Here is a 23,157-nt window from a genome sequence, read left to right on the forward strand (position 1 = left end):
TTCAGAAAACTCGCATCCCATTGCAAAGCAGTTCCAGGGCTGTTTTAAAATTAATCTCTAGCCCTCTCTGGCGGAATTTACACGGCCAGATTAGGGCGCTTTCGTGGAGTCAGGTGATAGTGGGCTGGACTTGGCTTCTGGTGAAGCTGCTGCTGCTGATCTCTGGCATTCCTTTCTCCTCTTTGCCATGTGGTGGGTCTGTGTCTTTCTGGGGCTCTTCCTTCTAGCCTGCCCGTCTGGGTTTTTCGATGGCACTTCAGGTAAGAGATCCCAGCTCCCATCTATACAGTTCAGTGGGGCTGGAGGCCTGAGCAGAAAAGGGGAGGGGGATGCATGTTGTCTGGGGGTTAGAGAAGAGAGAGCTGGGCCGCGTGGGGGGTGGCTGGCAGCTGTAGTGCCCATGTGTTCCCAACACATCTGCATGCCCCTTTCTTCAGGCCCTGTCCTGCCCAGGGGCGCTGGAGCAATTTGTACCGTGAGGGGCTGAGAGCCATTGAACTAAACTGTAAACCCTGTATAGGATGGAAACCACTTCAAGCTGGGGGGTGCAGCAGCCCCCTAGGTCCAGCCCCGATGGTCCTGCCCATGTCGATTTTACAGAAAATATTTGGGGGCGGTTTTTGTCTGGTATTTTTTTGCTTTTATTTATTTATTTGCAAATCCCCAGCTGCTGGCTGAGCAGGTGAGATTTAGAAACCCGGAGAAAAGGGAGCGAGGGAAGAGTGCATGGAGAGAACACACAGAGGAAGTGTGTGGGTGGGTGGGTGGGGGTTATTTTGTAAAGTTTCTTTGAATGCAGTTTAGCAGCTGGAGACAGAGAGGATTGGCCAGCACCTTGCATCCAGCCAGCTCCATTTGATCACGAGCAGGAAATCCCCTGGCAAGCCCTGGCTTGGGGAACTGGGGGTGCGGTGTGGGGAGATTTGAAGCATGCATCTTCTCTGGCAGGGGGAGTTGACCTTGGGTTTTAAGGTGGGGGGGGGCAAGCATGCCGTCGCTGCAGAGTTTACTGGAGTTATGGGCACTGGGAGTCATAATCTGCTTGCAGAGATGTGCTGTGTAAATGCATGAGATGAAATCAGATCTGGTGATGGTGTGTGTGTGCGCACGCGCGTGCGCGCAGCATGATAGAGGTTTGCATGGGAAGCAGCCCTTGTTAACTCTGCACGTTGCCCATTCATCACAGGGAAACCCCAGCACCCACTTCTAGATCTATCTGTGATCTAACCATAGGAAGGAACAGGTGAATGTGACACACCTTCATTCACTGCCTCAGGATCTTCCCAGGCCTTCCCTCACCTCTGACTCAGCTCCGCTCTCCCGGCTGATTGTTCGGGCTGAGCACTGTCTCTTCGTCCGGACAAAGCCCCAGCAGGAAATGCACAAGCCCCATGCGTGTGGAACAAATTGCAAGAAGTTTAGGGTCACGTTCCTTTAGATCAAAACCCCCTTTGCTTTGCAACAGCAAATATCTCAAACTCTTTCGTAGCAAGTCACTCGTTTAAAATAATTTTGTTGAACAAGAGTCCTACCCTCTGAGCCAGCGTTGTTGATATTCCTGCAGATGTTTTGCTCAGTCATGGAATGTCAGGGTCTTTTTTTTAAAAAAAAAAAAAAGTCACGGTTTGCTACGAAAAAGTCATTAGCAGGTTTTGCAAAATAATCCCCAGAGTTCAGCTCCTAAATCCAAGCATAAATGGGGAAAGCCCTGCAAATCAGCACAGATCCGCTTCGTATCCCTGGACCGTTTTTGCGGCTTGCGTGTGGAAACAAATTTTGTATCCGTGCAGGGCTCTATACATGTGTCCTGATGCCCAGGAGTGTGAGACCCTCTAGCTCCCACTAGCTTTAACTGCAGCTGTTGAATGCCCTGCACTTCAGGGTCATTAGAGGACCTAGAATGAAGAGAAAGACAAAAGCATGATTGCTTCACACACTTCCTGTTGTGCAGCCCTAAGCAGAATCACACGAAGTGCGATGGGTGAGCAGTGGAGGGTTGTCAAGGGAAGAGGTACTTTCATCAGCGGCCTGGTGCCTGATCCTGGCATACCCATGGCCTTTCCCTCCACAGGGGGAGGAGTTAAAGAGCCAAATGATGCATTAATTAGAGGATTCCCTACGGTTAGTTCCCTGTGACTTAGGCAAATGTTCCTCATCCCCACTGTTGGCAACTCTCCTGATTTTTTTCATGCATCTCATGATATTTGGTGTTTGATTTTCTAAAAGCCCCAGTGCCTGGAGTCCTGTAATAAGCATATCCATTTGTTTAAACCAAAATGTGGGGTTTATGTAGGAAGGCTTGAAAAAAGTGATTTCCCATGCCCCCTATCCTGAGGCTCAAAACTCAAAAGATGAAAAAGCAGACACCCCCCCCCCAAAATAACTGATTATTTTTAAATATTTCATGATTTTTAAGGTAACTTGATGGTATTTGAAGGTTGTGGGTTGGCAAAACTCTGCAAGATGCAATAAAGTGGCATTCCAAGAGGGCAGAGTTAAGGTTATATGGGGGAAATGGCACCTATAACTGAGCTTCTCCTGGTTAACATAGCTCTGTGGTTTGTTTTTCCCTGTAATGCTAAGATTCTTTCCCAATGTTACATGGGGAAGATTTTAGCTGAGCATTTCCTGGTTCTCTAACAGCTGAGTTTGGGGCAGCGACATCCCATAAGGGCGTGGGGAGCAGAACTGCCTGTTAGTCAGCAAAAACAGGGTGGATTCGGTTTAAATCAAATCTAGTCAGGAAGATTTGATTTAATCATGGATTTCTACATAAAAGTGCATTCATGTTGGTTGTTATAATCTTAATACATATTCTTCACAACTCAGGATAGTAGGTTTAATTTTTAGAAGGTACACACTATACATTTTTAAACAGTGATTTGTTTTGAAAACTCTTCAGATTAGTTTTACAGCTTTATCAGAAAATGAATAATTGTTTGGTTATTTCATTTACCAAAGGTAATTGAAGCAGATATTTATGAAGTCATTGGGAGGTGAACTATCTCCAATTCAACTGGTTAATCGTTAATATTTGGAGGATTTTCTTGCCATGCTGAATTAGGAGGAGACCATCATCAGACAGACATTTAAATGGTTTTATTTAATTAAAACACCAGTGTTAAGTATTCTGGATTTTTTTCTTCAGCAGCAAACATATAATATTTTAACAAAACAAGCATATGTCCCTCACTTCTCACATTTATCTCCAGGCGTCTTCTCCTTGTCCAGATCTATCCCCTCCTCCCCCCCAACAATCTTCTATTCATTGCACTTTTTGAAACTTTGCACTTTTAGAGTGAGATAAGGGATTGACTCTGTGTACACAAATTTGTAGAGGGACAATAGGGCTGAGGTCTGTTGTTTCTCACCTCTGTTTGTTTATTTAAAAAATTTTTTGCTATTAACAAGCATGTTACCTCTGGAGGCACAAATCCACAGTTTGAGAACTGCAAAACTAAGCATCTCTGATGGTATCTTCTAGACTGAGCACTGAATCCCAGTGGGTAGATAGCAAGATTAACCTAAATAAGCTGTACAGAAGCTCCTGGAACCCCATAAAATTGGGTCCCTAATCCATGAACTACTGGAACTCATTTACAAAACTTTTTCTTAAACATGACATGAATATATAGTCTCATTCTGTAGAATTGGAATTTATAATCCCTATTCCATGATGAGAGATCTTTGAGCTATAATGTATCTTAATTAAAACTATCTTTAGATAGCTTTTAGAGGAAAAAACATTTTATCCAAAAAATCCAATTTAAATACAGAAAATCTGATTTATTTTGTTTTATTTTAAAAAAAAATGATTTTTATCCACCCCCTGGTTGCAAGGGAACAGCAAAGCTGGTCCCAGCAGGGAGCCAGAGTGTCAAAAATTCTTAGCTGGCAGGAGAGCCTCTCTGAGCATCTACAAAGCCTCTCACTTACACTAAATCATTCAACCAGTCACTGTTTAAGGGACGCCCTTTCTCAGACCCTTTTCCTTTACTGTTCCTCCCTCCCCCCCACTTGGTCAGTCCCTGACCCAGGATTGCCAAGCCAAACTAAAATACTTCTTGTTTGAAACCTCACAGCTCACGAAACTTGTCCAATTGTCCACGTGACTGTGCCTGAAGGCGGCTCTGTGAACACCTTCATACCGAATGCCACCTCCATTTCAGAGACGTCTTTCTTCATGCAGAAATATAACACCTCAACTTCATCGTGGGAAGATGTCATTTACTCCTCTGATGAGGACTCCCAAAACGTCCTCAGTTCCTTCAAGGAGACACTCTCCTTTTCTGGTGGCTACTTCAAGATGGAGAATGTGAGCAAAGGGGCTGAAGGAGTTTACAGGATTCAAGGTGAAATGTACAAGAAGTGTGTGGCTATTGTAAAACTCATCGTGGTAGGTAAGTTCTATGCTCAGTGATCCCAGAAAAAACTCTGCTCCCACACATCTGACGAAGTGGGTATTCACCCATGAAAGCCCATGCTCCAATACGTCTGTTAGTCTATAAGGTGCCACAGGATTCTTTGCTGCTTTTACAGATCCAGACTAACATGGCTACCTCTCTAATACTCTGCTCCCATTGCACTTCTCAGGTGGCATAAAGCTTGTGGAAAGGGGGCTAGCTTGGTGGTTTGAGCATTGGCCTGTTAAACCCCATGTTCTGAGTTCAATCCTTGAGGGGACCACTTAGGGATCTGGGGCAAAATAATCTGTCAGGGACTGTACTTGGTCCTGCTGTGAAGGCAGGGGACTGGACTCAATGACCTTTTGAGGTCTCTTCCAGTTCTACATTTCTATGATTAAACTCCCAGAATATGGAAGACCCCAGCAGACATTGAGCTGGGAGAGCCATCTCCTCTGCAGCCCCCAGCCCAAGGGGAATGTGTGAAGAGAGGAACCATGCACTCTGGCTATTCTCGGTGGATTGATGGCCCCCTGCCAGCTGGCACACATTAGAGCAGCCCCCAGGCTGCTATAACTAATGATGGGACTGGCCCGAGAACCAGGAAGGTGTAAATCCTGTTGTGCAAGAGCAGGAGCCTTGACTACACTAGGCCTGCTGATTCTAATGACAATAAACCTTTTTTGCAAACATGGCCAGCTAGTGACCCAGCTGCCAGGGAAGGCTAGTCCCCCTTGCTCCTGCAGGAGCCCAAAGCACCCCCACTGTGGCCCCCGGCCCCAGTGCTGGGCAGCTGTGGGGGCAAGACCCCAGGCCCAGCGCTCCTGGCAGCACGGTTGCTGCTTCCCCAGGCCTGGCACTCAGGGTGGCAGGTGCTGGGGACATGCCACCCGGAGTTCCTGTGGGAGGCAGGTCAAACAGTCCCAGCCAGCCTGGGCCAGCCATGGCAGAGCGCTGGGAACAGCAGGAGGGGGGCCTGCCCTGGTGGCGGAGCATGAGCGGGGCCACACTAGGCTCTTTGGGGAGTCACACCCTCCCCCTGCCTACGATACCTGCTGCCCATGCTTGCAAAGTTTCTGCAGTGTAGGCAAGGTTTAAAGCACCCCAAGGGCTCACAGGGAGAACAGCATGTGTCCTATAGGTCACGGGGTGACTCATTTTTTTTTTTTTTGTTCATCAGGCTGCTCATTAACATACCGCTGGCTCCGTCAGACTGCAGGATCAGGAACAAACATTCATGAAGTGTCAGCATTGAAATCCCTGGGAAATACATGGCAGGCTGTGATCTGTTTTATCTCTGACCACTGTCACCCTAGTATCTGAGGCCCAGATCTTCAAAGATCAATGGGAATCAGATGTCTAAACACCTTGGAGGATCTGGGCCTAAGGGCCAGATTGTCAAAGGTATTTAGGCACCAAAAGCTGTAAATAGAAGCATACGGGGATTTTCAAGAGCACACAGCTGCCTAACTCTCATTGAAGAAGGGATTGAGTCACTTTTGAAAATCCCATTAGTGACTTAACTGCATCTTCAGGAATGCAAATATCTTTGAGTATCTGGCCCTAGATAATCAAAGCGCTCTGTGGCAAAGGCTGGAAGTGAACCTGACGCTCCTGGGTCCTAGATCAGCACTTTCCCCCTCAAGCTGCCCTTCTGCAGTGCAGGCCAGAAGAGGACAATCAGGCTGGTGATATACGGTGTCCTCACCAACACTTTCTTTCTTATTGTCCCATTCCAGAGCCCAGCTCAATCCCACCTGCTGTGTCTGGGACCTCTGGTGCTGAGGAGGAACCTCGCAATGAGATCAAAGGGGAGGGTAAGTAGCTTGTGATGGGAGATTTCCTTCCCCAATAGCCTCTTGCATCCCTGCCTGAATTTCACACGCATGTCCCAGCTCCCACTTACGTCAATGTGAGCGTGAGGGAATCATGCAGTTGCTCTGGATCTTCTCAGATGGCCTGATGGATTGTGCCACAATTGGCCAAAAATGGACCACTGGAAGCTGGCATAGCAGAGTTGGCTACGCCCAAGGACAAGCCCTTGGCCAATTGAGGAGCCGTGTTTGGGGCCTCCCAATGTGAGTGCAGAGTGTCAATAATAATGAGGAGTCCTTGTGGCACCTTAGAGACTAACAAATTTATTTGGGCATAAGCTTCTGTGGGTTCAAACCCACTTCATCAGATGCATGGAGTGAAAAATACAGGAGCAGGTATAAATGCATGGAAGGATGGGGGTTGCTTTACCAAGGGTGAGGTCAGTCTAACGAGATAAACGAATTAACAGCAGGATACCAAGGGAGGAAAAATAACTTTTGAAGTGGTAAGAGAGTGGCCAATAACAGACAGTTGACAAGAAGGTGTGAGTAACAATAGGGAGAAATTAGTACTGGGGAAATTAAGTTTTGGTTTTGTAATGACCCAACCACTCCCAGTCTTTATTCAGGCCTAATCTGATGGTGTCCAGTTTGCAAATTAATTCCAGTTCTGCAGCTTCACGTTGGAGTCTGTTTTTGAAGTTTTGTTGTTGAAGAATTGCCACTTTTAGGTCTGTTATTGAGTGACCAGGGAGATTGAACTGTTCTCCTACTTGTTTTTGAATGTTATGATTCCTGATGTCAGATGTGTCCATTTATTCTTTTGCATAGAGACTGTCTGGTCTGGCCAATGTATGTGGCAGAGGGGCATTGCTGGCACATGATGGCATATATCACATTGGTAGATGTGCAGGTAAATGAGCCCCTGATGGTGTGGCTGATGTGGTTATGTCCTATGATGGTGTCCTTTGTATAGATATGTGGACAGAGTTGGCACTGGGGTTTGTTGAAGGGTTTGGTTTCTGGGTTGGTGTTTTTGTTGTGTGGTGTGTAGTTGCTGGTGAGTATTTGCTGCAGGTCGGGGGGGCTGTCTGTAAGCGAGGACTGGCCTGTCCCCCAAGATCTGTGAGAGTGAGGGATTGTCCTTCAGGATAGGTTGTAAATTGTTGATGTGCTGGAGAGGTTTTAGTTGGGGGCTGAAGGTAATGACTAGTGGCGTTGTTATTTTCTGTGTTGGCCCTGTCTTGTAGTAGGTAACTTCTGGGTACTCTTCTGGCTGTGTCAATGTATTTCTTCACTTCAGCAGATAGGTATTGTAGTTTTAAGACTGCTTGATGGAGATTCTGTAGGTGTTTGTCTCTGTCTGATTGTAACAAATGAGGGTGTATCTTAGAGCTCTGCTGTAGACAATGGATCGTGTGATGTGGTCTGGATAGAAGCTGGAGGCATGTAGGTAAGTGTAGCGGTCAGTAGGTTTCTGGTATAGGGTGGTGTTTATGTGACTATGGCTTATTTGCACTGTAGTGTCTAGGAAGTGGACCTCTTGTGTGGAATGGTCTAGGCTGAGGTTGATGGTGGGGTGGAAATTGTTGAGATCTTGGTGGAATTCCTCAAGGGCTTCCTTCCCATGGGTCCAGATGATGAAGATGTTATCAGTGTAGTGCAAGTAGAGTAGGGGCGTAAGGGGACGAGAGTTGAGGAAGTGTTTGTTCTAAGTGAGCCATAAAAATGTTGGTGTACGGAGAGGCCATGCGGGTACCCATAGCAGTCTTGCTGGCTTGAAGGTATAAATTTGTCCCCAAATCTGAAATAGTTGTGGGTGAGGACAAAGTCGCAAAGTTCAGCCACCAGGTTTACTGAGATGGTGTCGGGGATGCTATTCCTGATGGCGAATTAGGGGAATGAGTTTGGGGCAGAAAACTGCAATCCCCAAAAGCCAGCATGCTCTAGGGGGGAGCCACCTATGTTAGCCAATGGAAGATGTCGATGAGAGGGGTGTGTCCCAAGCCCCACCCCCTCCATGTTCTATGCCTGTTGTGGCTTGTAATCCAGGGAAACCCCTCTCTTGCAGTCAGGTGATTTCAATGCTGCTCAAGTCATACCTTGGAGGAATAAGTTAGGTACCTGCCTTGCTCCATGCAACATGGTGGGGAGGGATAGTTCAGTGGCTTGAGCATTGGCCTGCTAAACCCACAGTTGTGAGTTCAATCCATGCAACATGGCAAAGGAGCCGTCCTAACCTAGCCCTGTGGCTAGAGCACTCAGCTGGGAGAGCCCCTTTCAATTCTCCCATCATTTAAAAAGTCCCAGTCCATTCTTCTTAATAATCTCAGAGAGGCAACTCCTCTTTGTCTGGGTTGGGTGAGGGAGTTGCTTAGGCACTGTCAAATAATTACTTAACAGCCCAATTAATCTAAGTGTTATATTCTGGAATTTGTAACCGGTTTAGCAAGGTAATTCCATGACAGCCTGGTGCACCGTTAAAAAGAAACAGGCGCTAGACAGAAGTAAGCAGCAGCATCTGAAAACCGTTTGTCAACCATTAAACTTTCTTCAGATTGCAAGGAGAAAGGCTTGGAGACGGCCTGAAGAAGAAATCGCTTTTATGGAGGATTCTGTAGCTGTTTAAACTGATGGGGTGTTTTCTGCAAAGGGAGGAGGTGGGAAGGAACCCGCTTTTTGGCTCAGGCTGCGTCTGCACTTAAAACACTACAGCTGCTGTAGCCCTTCAGTATAGACCCTCCCTACAGCAATGGGACACCCAGTCCAGCGCTCTGCGCCACGCTGGCTCCATGGGTCCCAGCTCTCACGCACACCCTGACGTCACTGAGAGCTCGGCATGCACAAGGATCAGGCCCAGTGTCTGACCAGGGTGTCTCTCCTGACCCCAAACTCCTTTTGAGTCCCCCAAGAGCTTATGGTTGCTTCCACCTCCATCCCCCAACGCTGTGCTTGTATGCAATGACTCATTGCTTTGATGAGGTCATAGCCTGCCTTCAGCTCCTCAGCCTGCTGGTGCAATACTTTCTCCGCTTTCCTGACTGCAGCGTGTGTGAAATTCCCCCTCCAGGCCTCTTGGACCTCTCTCAGCTCCTCCCTTGTCACCTGGAACATTGCATCACAGTGACTCCAAGGAAGAGATCTCGGAGTCATCATGGATAGTTCTCTGAAAACATCCACTCAGTGTACAGCAGCAGTCAAAAACCAAACAGTGCTGGGAATCATTGGGAAAGGGATAGATAATGGACAGAAAATGTCATAGTGTCTGTATAGAAATCCACATCCTGAATACCACATGCAGATCTGGTTGCCTCATCTCAAAGGAGATATATTGGAATTGGAAAAGGTTCAGGAAAGGACAACAAAAATGATTAGGGACATGGAACAGATTTCGTATGGGGAGAGACTAATAAGACTGAGACTTTTCAGTTTGGAAAAGAGACGATTAAGGAGGGATAAGATAGAGGTCTATAAGATCATGACTGATGTGGAGAAAGTAGATAAGGACGTGTTGTTTACTCCTTCTCATAACACAAGATCAAGGGGGAGGAGGGATAACTTAGTGGTTTGAGCATTGGCCTGCTAAACCCAGGGTTGTGAGTTCAATCCTTGAGGGGGCCATTTAGGAAACTAAGGTAAAAATCTGTCTGGACATTGGCCCTGCTTTGAGCAGGGGGTCAGGCTAGATGACCTTCTGAGGTCCCTTCCAACCCTAATCTTCTATGAAGATCTCCAAGGGTCACCCAATGAAATTAATAGGCAGCAGGTTTCAAACAAAGAAAAGGAAATATTTCTTCACACAACACCCAGTCAACCCGTGGAACTCCTTGCCAGAGGATATTGTGAAGGCCAAGACTATAACAGGGTTCAAAAAAGAACTAGATAAGTCCATGGAGGATGGGCCTGTTAATTGCTATTAGACAGGAATGGTGTCATAGCCTCTGTTTGCCAGAAGCTGGGAATGGGTGACAGGGGATGGATCACTTGATGATTACCAGAGCTCCTGTGATTCTGTTTTTTGTTGTTGTTTTTTTTAAATCTCTCCACAGTTTTGGTTGCAATTGAAACTTCCAGTTAAAGCGATAGGTGTGGGGGCTGGACTCTCTTTTGCCTTGCACTTTGTTTGTGTCACTTTTACACTGATGCAAAGTGAGCATGAAATACCAACAGACCTACAGGCACTAGTGTAAATGACAGACACTAAGATCAGGGTAAGGCTAGACTGGGGCCCAGAGCTCTCCACTCACCCACCCATCACTGCACAAGGAGTTGGATCCTGGGCCTCAGGCCAACTGCCCTAAAGGGGCAGCTTAGAAATTCCAAGGTAGCACAAAGCAGATGTGTCTCCCTAGGTCACCTGCCTCTTCCCAGTCTTTAGAATGGGGATGTGGTGTGATCGGGAAGAGGGTGTGGTGCATAATGCTGGCTCAGAACTGCTGCCACTACAGCCAGTGTAACTTAGAGCAGCCTCAGCAGTGCTCTAAGTTATGTCAGGTGCAATTTCAGGCACCAGCCAACCCAAGTTTGGGGGGAACAGAAGGGTGACTTAGATCCCCCTTTTCCCATCCCCTTCTGCTGAGCCAAGTGAAAACTTGGCGCTTCTGAGAATTAAGACCCAGGCATAAGACAATGGAGAACCCCCATCTTTTTTCCGCTGTGAAGAATTGGTGAAACTCAAAGCCCAGATGGCATCGTTGTTAAGCAAATTATTTTCTTCTCTTTGCTATTTAAAAATAATTAGATGCTAAAACAATATTAGTGCAGCATTAATGTTGTATGGTTAGGACATACAAGTTAAGTTTCCTATCACAACATTAACTTGATCAACTTGCATGTATGTAGCATATATTTCCCTTTCCTGTTTTTCTTGTTGTATTAAAAACACCACAAACTTACAGGAATGGTCAGAACTCCGCAGCTTACAGGAGTGGATGCTGCCGGGATTGGGACTGATTTTTAAAGGGCACAATTTTCAAAAGCCTCAAAGTGACTTGGAAATTTTACCCAGAATCTTCCTTAGGAATTGATTTTTTTAAAACAAGGGAGTTGTAGCCTGTTTTCCACAGAGTCAGTCTGAGTTCAAGCCAATGCCCTAGGGCATTTCAGGCTGCTGTCCTGTCTGATCCAGCCCAGGGGACAATATCTGATGCTTCCAGAGAAAGCAAGAACCTGCTGTAACATAGTTCTACGATGCTGTAAATGCAGGTGGGGAATTAACTCCTGACCTCCGTGGCGTTCAGACTATGCCCTGAAGCATGGGATTGGGCCAGAGGGACACAGCGCTGGCACTGGTCACAGTGTCTAGGGTCTCTTGAGTGGGAAGTTCCTTGGAGAATTCCACTGGGTGGGGGACTCAGCTGTGAAGGGAGAGGGCAGGCAGGAGCCTCTTATGAGCCCAGGACTGGACTAACTGAAGTAATGTTCCCTTTATGGAGCCTCAGCTCTTTGGAACCTCTGCAAACGCTTTAGCCATGTGTTTAGCTCCATCCGCAGGAGTAGCCTTGGATCACAGTGGGAGGGCTCAGGTGCGTAAGTGTTTGCAGGGTGGGCGCTCAGGGCAGTCCCTGATGCCAGGGCAAAGTGGATGTGAAGTGCCACTGTCTGGATTTGGGAGCCTGCCTGCACACCGAACTCACTAGGCGCTGGGTATATGGCTGCAGGTGCTGGGCTGGGGAAAATCAGCCCCGGGTGGTTATTTCAAGTAGAAAACCAGAGTCACTTCTGGGTCTTTCCACTTCTAATTCCCTTTCCCTTCTGCAGCCAGATTTCAGCGTATGATAAAATCCCTCTCAATGCCAAGTCGGTGCCACAAATCACTGGACCGGGTGCAGGAATCACTAGGCGACGTTCTCTGGCTTGGGTTATACCAGGGCTCAGACTAAATTAGTGTTCCCCAAACTTTGAAAAGTTGAGCCCCCTCCTCAAGGCAAAGAAGCCAATCATGCTCCTCACCCATCAGCCCCACCATGTGTTAGCAAACCCACCCCCCATTTTCATGTATACATCTTCAAACCCCGCCCTTCCCACCATGGCTAGCCCTTCCCCACGCTTCAGTAGATGCTGGAGTCGATGATCATAACCATCCCCTCTAACCTTAAGATCTGAGGGACCCCATCTTGGAGCATCTTAAAAATCCCGGTTCCCAGACTCTGTAACAGGGGCTGCTTTTCCAGGCTCACCTTTCTCCCTCCGTCATGTTGGCCAATGGGGATAATGAGCCTGGAGATCTCATTCCTACTGCTCTGAGTGGTGCCCATGGGTGCACGGCTAAACTCGGGTTTTACTGTATCCCTGGAATATCATCATCTTCTGGGATCCTCATGGCAGCAGTGGGATGATTTAAATGAGTCCCTTAGTAATGGGGCCTTTCTCTCTTTTGTTTCAGAGCCAGTGTCCTGGAATCTTCTCATGATTCTTCTGGTGCTTGGAGTGGTGGTGGCGGCAGCGGTGGGAGTGCTGCTAGTCTTACTATACAAACGTGGGTTTCAGAAAGCTAGAGAAAAAATGTCTGCCTATCCAGGACTCCTCTTCAGTAAGCTGCTGACTCATCGGTCCCAGGAGCCTGGAAGTCTGCAGGATTCACAGGAATATGAGCTCACCACAGTGTGTGATGGGGATGGGGACCAGGACCAGGGAACCAGAAACAGGAATCGAGACCCAGCCCTGGAGAATGGTGAGGGAGACCTGCTAATGGAGAACAGGCGCTTCACCCAGGAAACCAGAAAAAGGGATCCATTAGGTGGGGACACGGGCCAAGCCCAGGGAACTGGAGTAGCGTTGCCAATCCTCCAGGATTGACCGGGAGTCTGCAGGAACTAAATATTAATTTTTAATGAAAGATTATGTCATGATCAAATCTCCAGAAATACATCCAATTAAAATTGGCAACCCCAAACCGGAGTGGGTGGGAGGGACCCATTAGATGGAGACAGACGTGGGTTGGGGAACCAGCTAGAAGAGATGATCCCTCCTTACAATGCCCATCAATAGTGGGGACTAGACTGAGTGAAACTTTTCATCTAAACCTATTTTAGGTGAAAAATGCAGATTCAGCAACACGGAAACATTTTGCAAATTCATATTCGTTCTGCTGAATTGTTCATGTCCAGACCCTGCCCCCAGTTCTTAAAAAGTCAAAGCATTTTGTTTAGACACTTTCCAAACAAACTGTTTTGATTTTTCAGTTTGACGCATTTTTTTGTTTAAAAATGTCCTTCAGTTTTATTTAAAAAATTCAAAGTTACAACCCTCAAAATGTTCCCATGTCTTTTTTTTTTTTTTTTAAGCTTTTTGGTTCATCAAAAATTTTAAAAAAATTTAGTTCTGTTCAATGGGTCACTTGCTGGAGGATTCTCTGCACCTTGAGGTCTTTAAACCACGATTTGAGGACTTCAGTAACTCAGACATAGGTTAGGGGTTTGTTATTGAAGTGGGTGGGTGAGATTCTGTGGTCTGCATTGTGCAGGAGGTTGGACTAGATGATCATAATGGGCCCTTCTGACCTTAAAGTCTATGAGTCTATAACCTGAAAACAATTTTTTTCTGCTTATTTTATTTTTATTTTTTTGGAATTGCCAGTGACCAGAAACTTCAGTTGTTTGCCCAGCTCTAAGGGCAAGTGAGGATTTTAGCGGTTATGTGGTGGGTCTCTGAGTCTCCTTGTCATTCAAGCAGCAAAGAGTCCTGTGGCACCTTATAGACTAACAGTTTTGGAGCATGAGCTTTCGTGGGTGAATACCCACTTCGTCGGATGCATCCGACGAAGTGGGTATTCACCCACGAAAGCTCATGCTCCAAAACGTCAGTTGGTCTATAAGGTGCCACAGGATTCTTTGCTGCTTTTACAGATCCAGACTAACACGGCTACCCCTCTGATACTTTGTCATTCAAAGTTTTTTCTTACTGTAACAAATTTATTTGGGATGAGGGCAGGATGGGCAAAAGCTTCCTAAAAGTGTGCGTAGGGGATGCTGCTGGCCCCTGAACTGTGGCCCTGCCCTGGGCCACCCCTTCTCCTCGAGGCTCTGACCCCTTACGTGGCCCCATTCCCTGCCCCCTTATACTGCCCCACCCTTACACCACCCCTTGCCTCCAAGACCCCACCCTCCTGCTTGCCCCTCTCCCCCCTCATCCAGTTGCTCACACTTAGGGCCAGTAAAAAGTGGTGGGCCCTGGCCCCAGTGGCGGCTCCAGCCCCCAGCACGCCAAGCACATGCTTGGAGCGGCATGCTGCAGGGGGCGCTCTGCCGGTCACCGGGAGGGCAGCAGGTGGCTCCAGTGGACTTCCCGCAGGCATCCCTGCGGAGGATCCGCTGGTCCCACGGGTTCGGTGGAGCATCCGCAGGCAAGCCTGTGGGAGGTCCACTGGAACCACGGGACCGGTGACCGGCAGAGCGCCTCCCCCCCCCGCCCCCCCCGCGGCATGCCGCCGTGCTTGGGGCGGCAAAATGGCTAGAGCCGCCCCTGCCTGGCCCCCCTGGATGAGAGTGGGAGAGGATGGATGAAGAACTCCTCCCCACCTCAAAAAAGAACAATTTGTCAGCCATAGAAACACATGCAACTAACCAACCCGTGCCAGTCACGCCGTGTTGTATGTTACATTCCCACCCTTGGGTGGTTTGTGCCTTTGAGAATGTCAGCCCTGTGGGCCTGGGAGTTTCTCTAGGCAATGTGACCTCAGTGCTTACGAGAGCCATTGTTTGTAAATGTTTCAGTAGCACATATATTTATCATGCATATACATAGACATATTTATTAATATTTAGAACCACTTCCATCCCCCCACCCCCTCTAATATTCTTCAAACTTATTTGTAAATGTTTTTAATTATCACATTTTTGTTTAGTTTTGGTGGGGAAAACTCCATGTTCTCTCTCAAGTGGGCAGAGAAATCCAAAATATTTTTTTGAAAAGGGACATTTTTCAAAATATGAACAATATAATCAAAAGCGGCAGTTTTAATTACAAGTTGCATTGTCAGTGTAGAGCCATTTTTCACCAGCTCTGCTACTGTATAAAAAGCTGAGTTTATTTTTCATGATGCATTGTTTGGGCCAGGTGCCAAGCTGTGTCCAGTTTTCGCACAGCTCTTCTCTTCTTGCATCTGTGCCTCTCAGGAGCTTTGGCCTTAATCTTGGCCCTGGAAACACTTATTCACGTGTTTAACTTTAATTACTGCTGTGAATAATTCCATTTCAATGGGACGACTCGGAGGTTGGGTTTACACTACGGCTTAATATCGGTGTAACTCGGGGGGTGTGAAAAATTCACCGGTGATGCCCTTATACGGACCTAATCTCCCATGTAGACAGTGCTATGTCAGGAAGAGAGCTCCCCCTGCTGGCCGGCGACCCAGCTACTGCCTTTTGGGGAGAGGGAATAATTACACTGACAGGAGAGATCTCTCCCAGAGCGTCTTCACTGAAGTGCTATAATGACGTTGCTGCATTTGTGTGGCTGAATTGATGCAGTGTTTTTAAGTGTAGACATGCCCTCGGTAGACAGGCTAAGCCCTTGCTTAGGTGTTTGCTGGATTGGGGACCTAATGTGTCTCTGGTGACTGCCCATGTAAATGTGACTGAACAACAAATAATCTGTGAGGATTTGGAAAGAAGGGCGAGGTAAAGCACCTTCTTAGTGTCAGAAATGGATAAAGTGTGTGTTACCACAGAGACACAAGGTGGGTGAGGGAATCTCTTATCGGCCCAGCGTCTGTTGGAGCGAGGGAGACGAGCTTTCGAGCCACACAGAGCTCTGCTTCAGGTCCTATAAAAGTGATCGATCACCTCACCCACCTCGTCTCTCTAATATCCTGGGACCGACACGGCTACCACTACTGTCTACAATAGACGTATATTGTTTTTTATTTTTCTTTCAAGTGTTTCCTCCTGTGCTGTTGTATATACTCTTGAATGCTGTTTAATACCTGTGAATACTTAGCCCTTTTTAATGTGTATAAATCAATTGTATTTTAAAGCTAACTGTGTGCTGGGTGTTTTTGATGTGAGAAAAAGTAGCTAGCAAAAAACCTGATATTAGAACTTGAAAGTGCCCATCCTCTAAACATGCTGCCATAACATCTTAGAAGCAATCCAAGAAAAAACTAACACTGAGACTTATACAAGAAATGAGTGTTAAATAGATACCAGCCTAACTATCTAGGTAGTCATCCCTATATCTATCTATCCCTGTATAATCTGTGTAAGCGAAGTGCTTCAGCGCCCTGTCATGAACCAGGACCCAGCACCGTACAAACACTGAACAAAGGGATGGTCCCTGCCTCAAGGGATTGACAATTTGAGAATAAGACAAGAGAAAACATTTGGGGGGGACGCACAGGGAAACAACAAAGTTGTATTTGTCAGCGTGATAAGAACTAAAGGTCCACCTAGCCCAGTGACCTGTCTTCTGACAGTAGCCAGTGCCAGGTGCCCCAGAGGGAATGATCAGAACAGGAAATCAAGTGATCCACCCCCTGTCCCTCATTCCCAGCTTCTGGCAAACAGAGGCTAGGGACACCATCCCTGCCCATCCTGGCTAATTGCCATTGATGGACCTGTCCTCCATGAACTTACTTAGTTCTTTTTTGAACCCTATTAGTGTCTTGGCCTTCACATCATCCTCTAGCAAGGAGTTCCACAAGTTGACTGTGTTATGGGAAGAAATACTTCTTTTCTCCGTTTATACCTGCTGCCTCTTAATTTCATTTGGTGACCCTTAATTCTTGTGTTATGAGAAGGAGTAAATAACAGGTCCTTATCTACTTTCTCCACGTGCATCATGATTTCATATACCTCTATCATAACCCTGCCCCTTAGGTGTCTCTTTTCCGAGCTGAAAAGTCTTATTAATCTCTCCTCAGAGGGAAGTCGCTCCAGACTCATAATCATTTTTGTTGCCCTTTTCTGAATCTTTTCTAATTCCACAATATCTATTTTGAGATGGGGTGACCACCGCACACAGTATTCAAGACGGGGGTGTACCATGGATTTCTATAGAAGCTGTGGTCTCAACACACCAGTAACCAAACCAGTGTCGAGTTGGTTTCAGGTTTTCCAGCACAGGAGAGTTTTTGAGGGTGATTAGGAAGAGGCCAACGTGACGGCTTTGAAGGGGAGCTCCTCCCAGGTGTCAGGGGCTGCGTGGCAGAAAGCAGGAAAGGGCTTGGTGGGAAATGGAGGCTGACGTCATTGGCTGATTGGAGGCAAGTCAACACTGATAGTGAATGAGCGAGGCCAGGTAGGGTGGGGATTGTGAAGACAAAGCTGTACATCGCTCTATGGCACTTATGTCCCCCCCCCCCACCCCACACACACACCATCACTGTCGTACGGGAGCATCTCACAATCTTTGGATGAATTTATCTTCCCAACACCCTGTGAATCTAACCTGACTTCTCCCCTGAGGAAAAACTGCACCTGAGCCAGCTGGAGAACAACCCGTCATTCCACCTCCAAACTGTGTCAGAGAACACCTGTACCCACTCATGTTCACCCACCCATGTCCTCGCCCTCACGCAGGGCCGCCCAGAGAATTCAGGGCGCCTGGGGCAAAGAAATTTTGGGGGCCCCTTCTATAAAAAGAAATTGCAATATATATTCTCCTGGGGGTCCTTGCAGGGCCCAGGGCAAATTGCCCCACTTGCTCCCCCCACCCCACGGGCGCCCCTGGGAAAAATAAACCTTCCGCATCTCAGCACAAACCCAGTTTTGAGAAAACTTCTTTCTTTATCACTGGTTCTCAACATCAGCTACTGCTAAAAGGCACTAAAGCTCATTAAAAGGGTTGGACAAATATTTTCCATCAAAATTTTTTCTGGATCGAAAACTAGGGGTTTTTAAAAAGCAGAAAAAAATCAGACAATTTCTGCTTTCCTTCAAAATTTGTTGTGGATTTTTTAATTGAAAAGCCTGAAATTAGTCTGCCAAACCTAAACATGGTTTGAGGTTTCCAGAGTGCTGTGCCAAATATTTGTGCTTGCTTGTATTTGATTATTTTAAGAGAAAAAATAAAATTCTGTCTAAAAAAAAAATCCAAACTTTTGAACCACCTCAGCTTGTATAACCAAACACCGAGCCATCCAGGCAGAGATTTTTCAGGTTTCTGATACTCTCTGGCCCTTGGACTGTCATCTGTCTCCATAACTTGGGTTCATTTAGGTTAGAACAAAGAACAAGCCATCCTGGTCAACCAAAGGTCATCCAGCCCAGTAATCCTATCTACGACATGGCCATTCCAAGTGCCCCAGAGAAGTGAACCTAAACAGGTAGCTCTCCTTGCCATCCATCTTTTCCCAAACTCCCCTGGGGAACCAAAACAAAAGGAGGCTAGGGACCACATTCCTTACCCATCCTGGCTAACAGCCATTATGACTTAACCTCCGTGCATTTACTAGCTTCTAGAGGACTGGCTCCATGAGGTGCTCACAAACTTTAGACTGTTAACTGTTGGGTTTGTCTTTAGTATAAGCTTATGTACATACTCCACTAACTGAGGCATTGAGCTTTTTCCAGATCTGGTAAGCCTATGGTTGTCAAAACTGAAATGCTCAAAAATAGCACATGCCATGTGACTGGAGACTGGGTGCTAAAATTATTAACCCCAGGGGTTCTCAAAACTGGAGGTCAGGACCCCTCAGGGGATCATTGAGGTATTACTGAGGGTCGTGAGCTGTCCAGCCTCCACCTCAAACCTCACTTTGCTTCCAGCATTTAGAATAATGTTTAATATATAAATTGTTTTCATATTATAAGGGAGGGAGCACACGAGAGTTTGCTATGTGAAAGGGTCAACCAAGGAAAAAAGTTTGAGGAACACTGAATTAACCCCTCTTTAGCCTCAGGAATGCGGGGGGAGTCTCCCTTGGTAGGGTTGGGGAAAGGTATATGCTTGCTCATGTGAATTCCCTCCCAAGTAGCCTAATTTTAAAGGAAGCTACCCTCCCCTGACATGAATCTCCCTGTGACACTGAAATTAATGTAGACCATAATTTGCATTTGAGAGAGTAAAGGGACGTACCCCCGCCCTAATGAAAGCTAACAGCTTTGGCTCTTCTGCAAGCCTCAAACTGGCTGAATGATTTCAGGTAGGGAAGCTGTGCTCCCAAACAGCCTGGCCCTGCCCCTATCTGACCCCACCCACGTCTTGACCCACAAGCGCCTGCCCCCCTCAGCACCCTGACCCATCCTGCTCGCTTGCCCCCTCAACCGCCCCAAGGACTCCCCAACCACACCGCAGGACCCCACCCGCTATCCCCTGACTGCCCGACCCCTATCACCCCCCCGCCAGAACGCCCACAATCCCACTCCCCATTCTCTCCCCCTGACCGCCCCCCCACCTCTGCTCCATGGCCTGTGCCCTGCTGTCCACACTCTCTCCCTTAGCCAAACACCAACGGATCCCCCCAGCCCCCACACCCGGAGCTCAGGGCCTCCCGGAACAGCTGCGGGACCTGAGCCAAGCCCCCCATCGCTCCAGACGCATGGTCGGAGGTGGGGCTTGAGAGCCACTCTGAGCAGAGGGAGCTCACCCACCACGCGGCTGGGAGCGGGGTGGGGCCGGGCCGGGCCGGGCCGCAGCGTAAGTCGGGAAACGCTGTTTGATACCCTGAGGCTCCAGGACGAGGCGGGGGCCTCAGCTGTTCTGTTGGGGGCCCTGCGGAGCCCGGGGCAAAATTGCCCCAGTTGCCCTGTCTCTGAGCGGCCCTGCCTCACGTCCAGGCCTGCTGCCCCTTCATGGGCCGGCTCCCAAGCACGTTGCTGGATGGGCAGGCGGGGGCTGGGCGTGGGTGGGGAGGCAAACCCCGCTAGGCGGAGACTGCAGGCTGTCCTCTGCGAAGTGCGAATTCGAGAGCTACGGGGTTTTTTTCGCTTTCGTGACTGACAGAAAAGTTACAGTGGCGGAGCGTATATAAAAAGGGCAGTTCAGGGAAGCGGCGTGCGTTGTGCTGCAGAACTCATGGGCTGCGAGAGCTCTGCTCCTCCGGAGGGCTTCTGGTCCCCGGGGACACGAGCCCTGGCGAGCTGCGAGCCGGTCTCCCGCGGAACGATCGGGTGCGGTCTCCGCTCTAGCAAGTGAGGAGGGGCTGGCGTTGTGCACGGAACGGGGACGAGGGCGAGTTGGGTTGTGCATTGATCACACTGGGGAACCGAGATCATATTGGGAGGGGGCTGTCGTGACCAGGGTGGGGTGTAGCGGGTGGGGCTGTGCCGCTGAATCGGGTGGGGAGGGGTCGGGCGGGGTAGCGGGTGGGGGCTGTGCGCTGATCGGGCTGGGGTAGGGGGCAGCGGGGTGTGTCGCTGAATCTGGTGGGGAGAGGATCGTCGAGGGTGCGGGTGGGGCTGTGCGCTGATCGGATGGGGGAGGGGGCGGGCGGGTGGTATTGGGGAGGGAGGCTGGCGCTGATTGGGTGGGAGTTGAGGGGCAAAATAAGCGGTTAAACTGCAGGACGCTGAAGTTGCCTCCGAGACAAGAACTCCGCTGCCGGGGAACACATCAGAAGAGCGGATGGTTTTGGGGTGGGAGGAAAATGATGTTTCCTCGTACTGGAAAGTTCGTCCCCGTTTTCCCTGGCTACCAGGGCAGACTCTGTTTCTTTGCCTTTGAAACTGAATGGCAAAAGCGTCTAATGCCGCTCTGAACTGGGTCCCAACAGCCCGGGAGGCTCCAGGCACCAGGAACGCCGTGGTAGCCTTGTGTCCGTTTTCTTCCCTTCTTCTGGAGGGAGGGACGCTAAGCGGGCTGTGCCGGCGAAGTGGAGCGGGCTGGGGCCGGGCTGCTCCGCTTCCCGCTGCTGCCAGTGAGTGTGGGTCGCTGGGGAAGAGTGGAATGGGGCAGAACAGAGGGGGAGGGTAAGAGATGGGGTGCGAGGGAAGTTGGCCCCCCCCCCCCCCCAGGGACGGCCCTAACCCCTGCAGTGGGCGCAGCCGTGGGGGGTGGGATGTGGCCAGGGAATAGGGCTGGTCGTCAGGGCTGTTGCTGCCGCGTATGCAGCACGCAGCTGCCATGGGCACCGTGAAATTTGGGGCAATTTTGTCCCCCACTCAGCTGCTGTATGCTGTGTATGCCTAGGGATGGCCCTGCATGAGAGAGGTGGTGTCACAAATCCACAGGATGAGAGCTGCATCCAGGGCTGGTGCAAGGAAGTTTCCAGCCCTAAGCAATCTTCCACCTTGTTCCCAGCCCTGCAGCAGCTCCCCGTCCCCCCCGAAGTGTGCCCTCCGCCCCAGTGGTAGCTCCCCGCCCCAGCTCACCTCTGCTCTGCGTCCTCCCCGAGCATGCTGTCCTGCTCTAATTCTCCTCCCAGGCTTGCCGGCCAAACAGCTGATTGGTGCCTGAAACCTGGGAGGAGAAACAGCTGATTGGCCTGCAAGCCTGGGAGGGGAGAGAAGTGAAGCAGGCACTGCGCAGTGGACTCCTGGTCCCTCTCCATCCCAGCAGCAGCGGACCACTCAACCACTTAAAAAACAATTGGGGGGGGGGGGTGTGCTGCTTTTTGGTGTCCCCAAATCTTGGCGACCTAGGTAACTGCATAGTCCACCTAAATGGTTGCACTGGCCCTGGCTGCACCCCAGTTTTTACCCAGGCTCTTGGAGGGTGCCCTTCAGAGTGGGCCTCACTGCCTCCTAGCCTGAGCCCCTGGGATTCAGCCCTTCTGGTTCACACTAACATAGACTCCTGCTCAGAGACTTTTACTGGCTTCAGGGATCAGTGCACTCAGCCAGTATTTGCAGTGACTGAAGCAGCATTTTCAAAACAGCTAGGTCTGTTGTTCGTCTGGCACATAGCGAAGTTCTTAGCTTAGCAGAGCCACAGAAAGGTGGGACCAGAGTAAACCAGTGGCCAAGCTATAGTGGGTTCCATCTCAGGCTCTGACTCCTTTGCGAGTGGCGGGAGAGAGCAGCCAGCTTGCTCCAGGAGCTCACACTTTCTCCTCTGCTGATTAGGTCTCAATCCTTTTGTCCTCAAGCTGGTCTGCGCTCAGGTTCCCTGCTGAGAGGTGAGAGGAAAACCTCCTTGTGGTCCTTGGTTTTTAGGTGTCAGTGTTTTGGTCAGTGGGGTTTTTCCATTGTCTCTTTGGGCCCTTTGTTGTTCTGGGTCCGTTTCAACCAATTCCTTAATGACCCTGTTTGCTACAGCCCAGACATCAAGGTGACATCCACACCTTATGTGCAGTAGTGCCCCCAAGAGAAGACTTAACCCCTTTCCCTCCACTGGGTAATAGGTTTGAGTACAGAGGGAAACTGAGGTAGACGTAGGATTCATAACAATTACAGAAAATTCCAACTTTGTCATGGGAGAGGTAGATGCTGATGGGTGGGTTCCACAGCAGATCAGATCTCTGAAGGCCTTTGGGGTTGGAGGGGCCAGTGGGGTTCAAGGTTGTGGATAGTTCTCTGAAAACATCCACTCAATGTGCAATCAAAAAAGCAAACACAATGATGGGAATCGTTAAGAAAGGGATAGATAATAAGACAGAAAATATCATATTGCCTCTATATAAATCCATGGTGCGCCTACACCTTGAATTCTGTGTGCAGATGTGTTCGTCCCATCTCAAAAAAGTCTATTAGAATTCTAAAAAATTCAAAAAAGGTCAACAAAAATTATTAGAGATCTGGAACGGCTTCCCTATGAAGAGAGATTAATAAGATTGTGACTCTTCAGCTTGGCGAAGAGACAACTAACGGGGGATATGATAGAGGTCTATAAAAATCATGATTGGTGTGGAGAAAGTAAATAAGGAAGTGTTGTTGTTTACTCCTTCTCATAACATAAGAACCGGGGTCACCCAATGAAATTAATAGGCAGGTTTAAAACAAACAAAAGTATTTCTTCACACAATGCCCAGTCAACCTGTGGAACTCCTTGCCAGAGGATGTTGTGAAGGCCAAGACTATAACAGGGTTTAAAAAAGGAACTAAATAAATTCATGGAGTACA

At 48.5% G+C, this 23,157-nt stretch overlaps 2 protein-coding genes across 3 annotated transcripts in view; both read left to right on the forward strand.

Moving 5' to 3' along the window:
- LOC116829207 (C-type lectin domain family 2 member D-like) overlaps window positions 1-23,157 on the forward strand; it is a 276,193-nt gene that overhangs the window by 184,904 nt on the left and 68,132 nt on the right. The window lies entirely within an intron of this gene.
- LOC116829173 (uncharacterized) lies at window positions 167-13,015 on the forward strand. The gene is made up of 4 exons (XM_032787857.2): window positions 167-260; window positions 4,083-4,400; window positions 6,143-6,220; window positions 12,603-13,015. The coding sequence occupies exons 1-4, from the start codon at window positions 188-190 to the stop codon at window positions 13,013-13,015; spliced, it is 882 nt and encodes a 293-aa protein (XP_032643748.1). The 5' UTR covers window positions 167-187.

The sequence above is a fragment of the Chelonoidis abingdonii genome, chromosome 12 (assembly GCF_003597395.2).
Source record: "Chelonoidis abingdonii isolate Lonesome George chromosome 12, CheloAbing_2.0, whole genome shotgun sequence".
NCBI lineage: Eukaryota > Metazoa > Chordata > Testudines > Testudinidae > Chelonoidis > Chelonoidis abingdonii.

Excerpts from the sequence above, each read along its gene's own strand:
- LOC116829173 (XM_032787857.2), top strand. The coding sequence starts at position 188 with ATGTGGTGGGTCTGTGTCTTTCTGGGGCTCTTCCTTCTAGCCTGCCCG. Across the intron at positions 261-4,082 it reads GTTTTTCGATGGCACTTCAG|CTCACGAAACTTGTCCAATT; the intron begins GTAAGAGATCCC and ends GAAACCTCACAG. Across the intron at positions 4,401-6,142 it reads TGTAAAACTCATCGTGGTAG|AGCCCAGCTCAATCCCACCT; the intron begins GTAAGTTCTATG and ends GTCCCATTCCAG.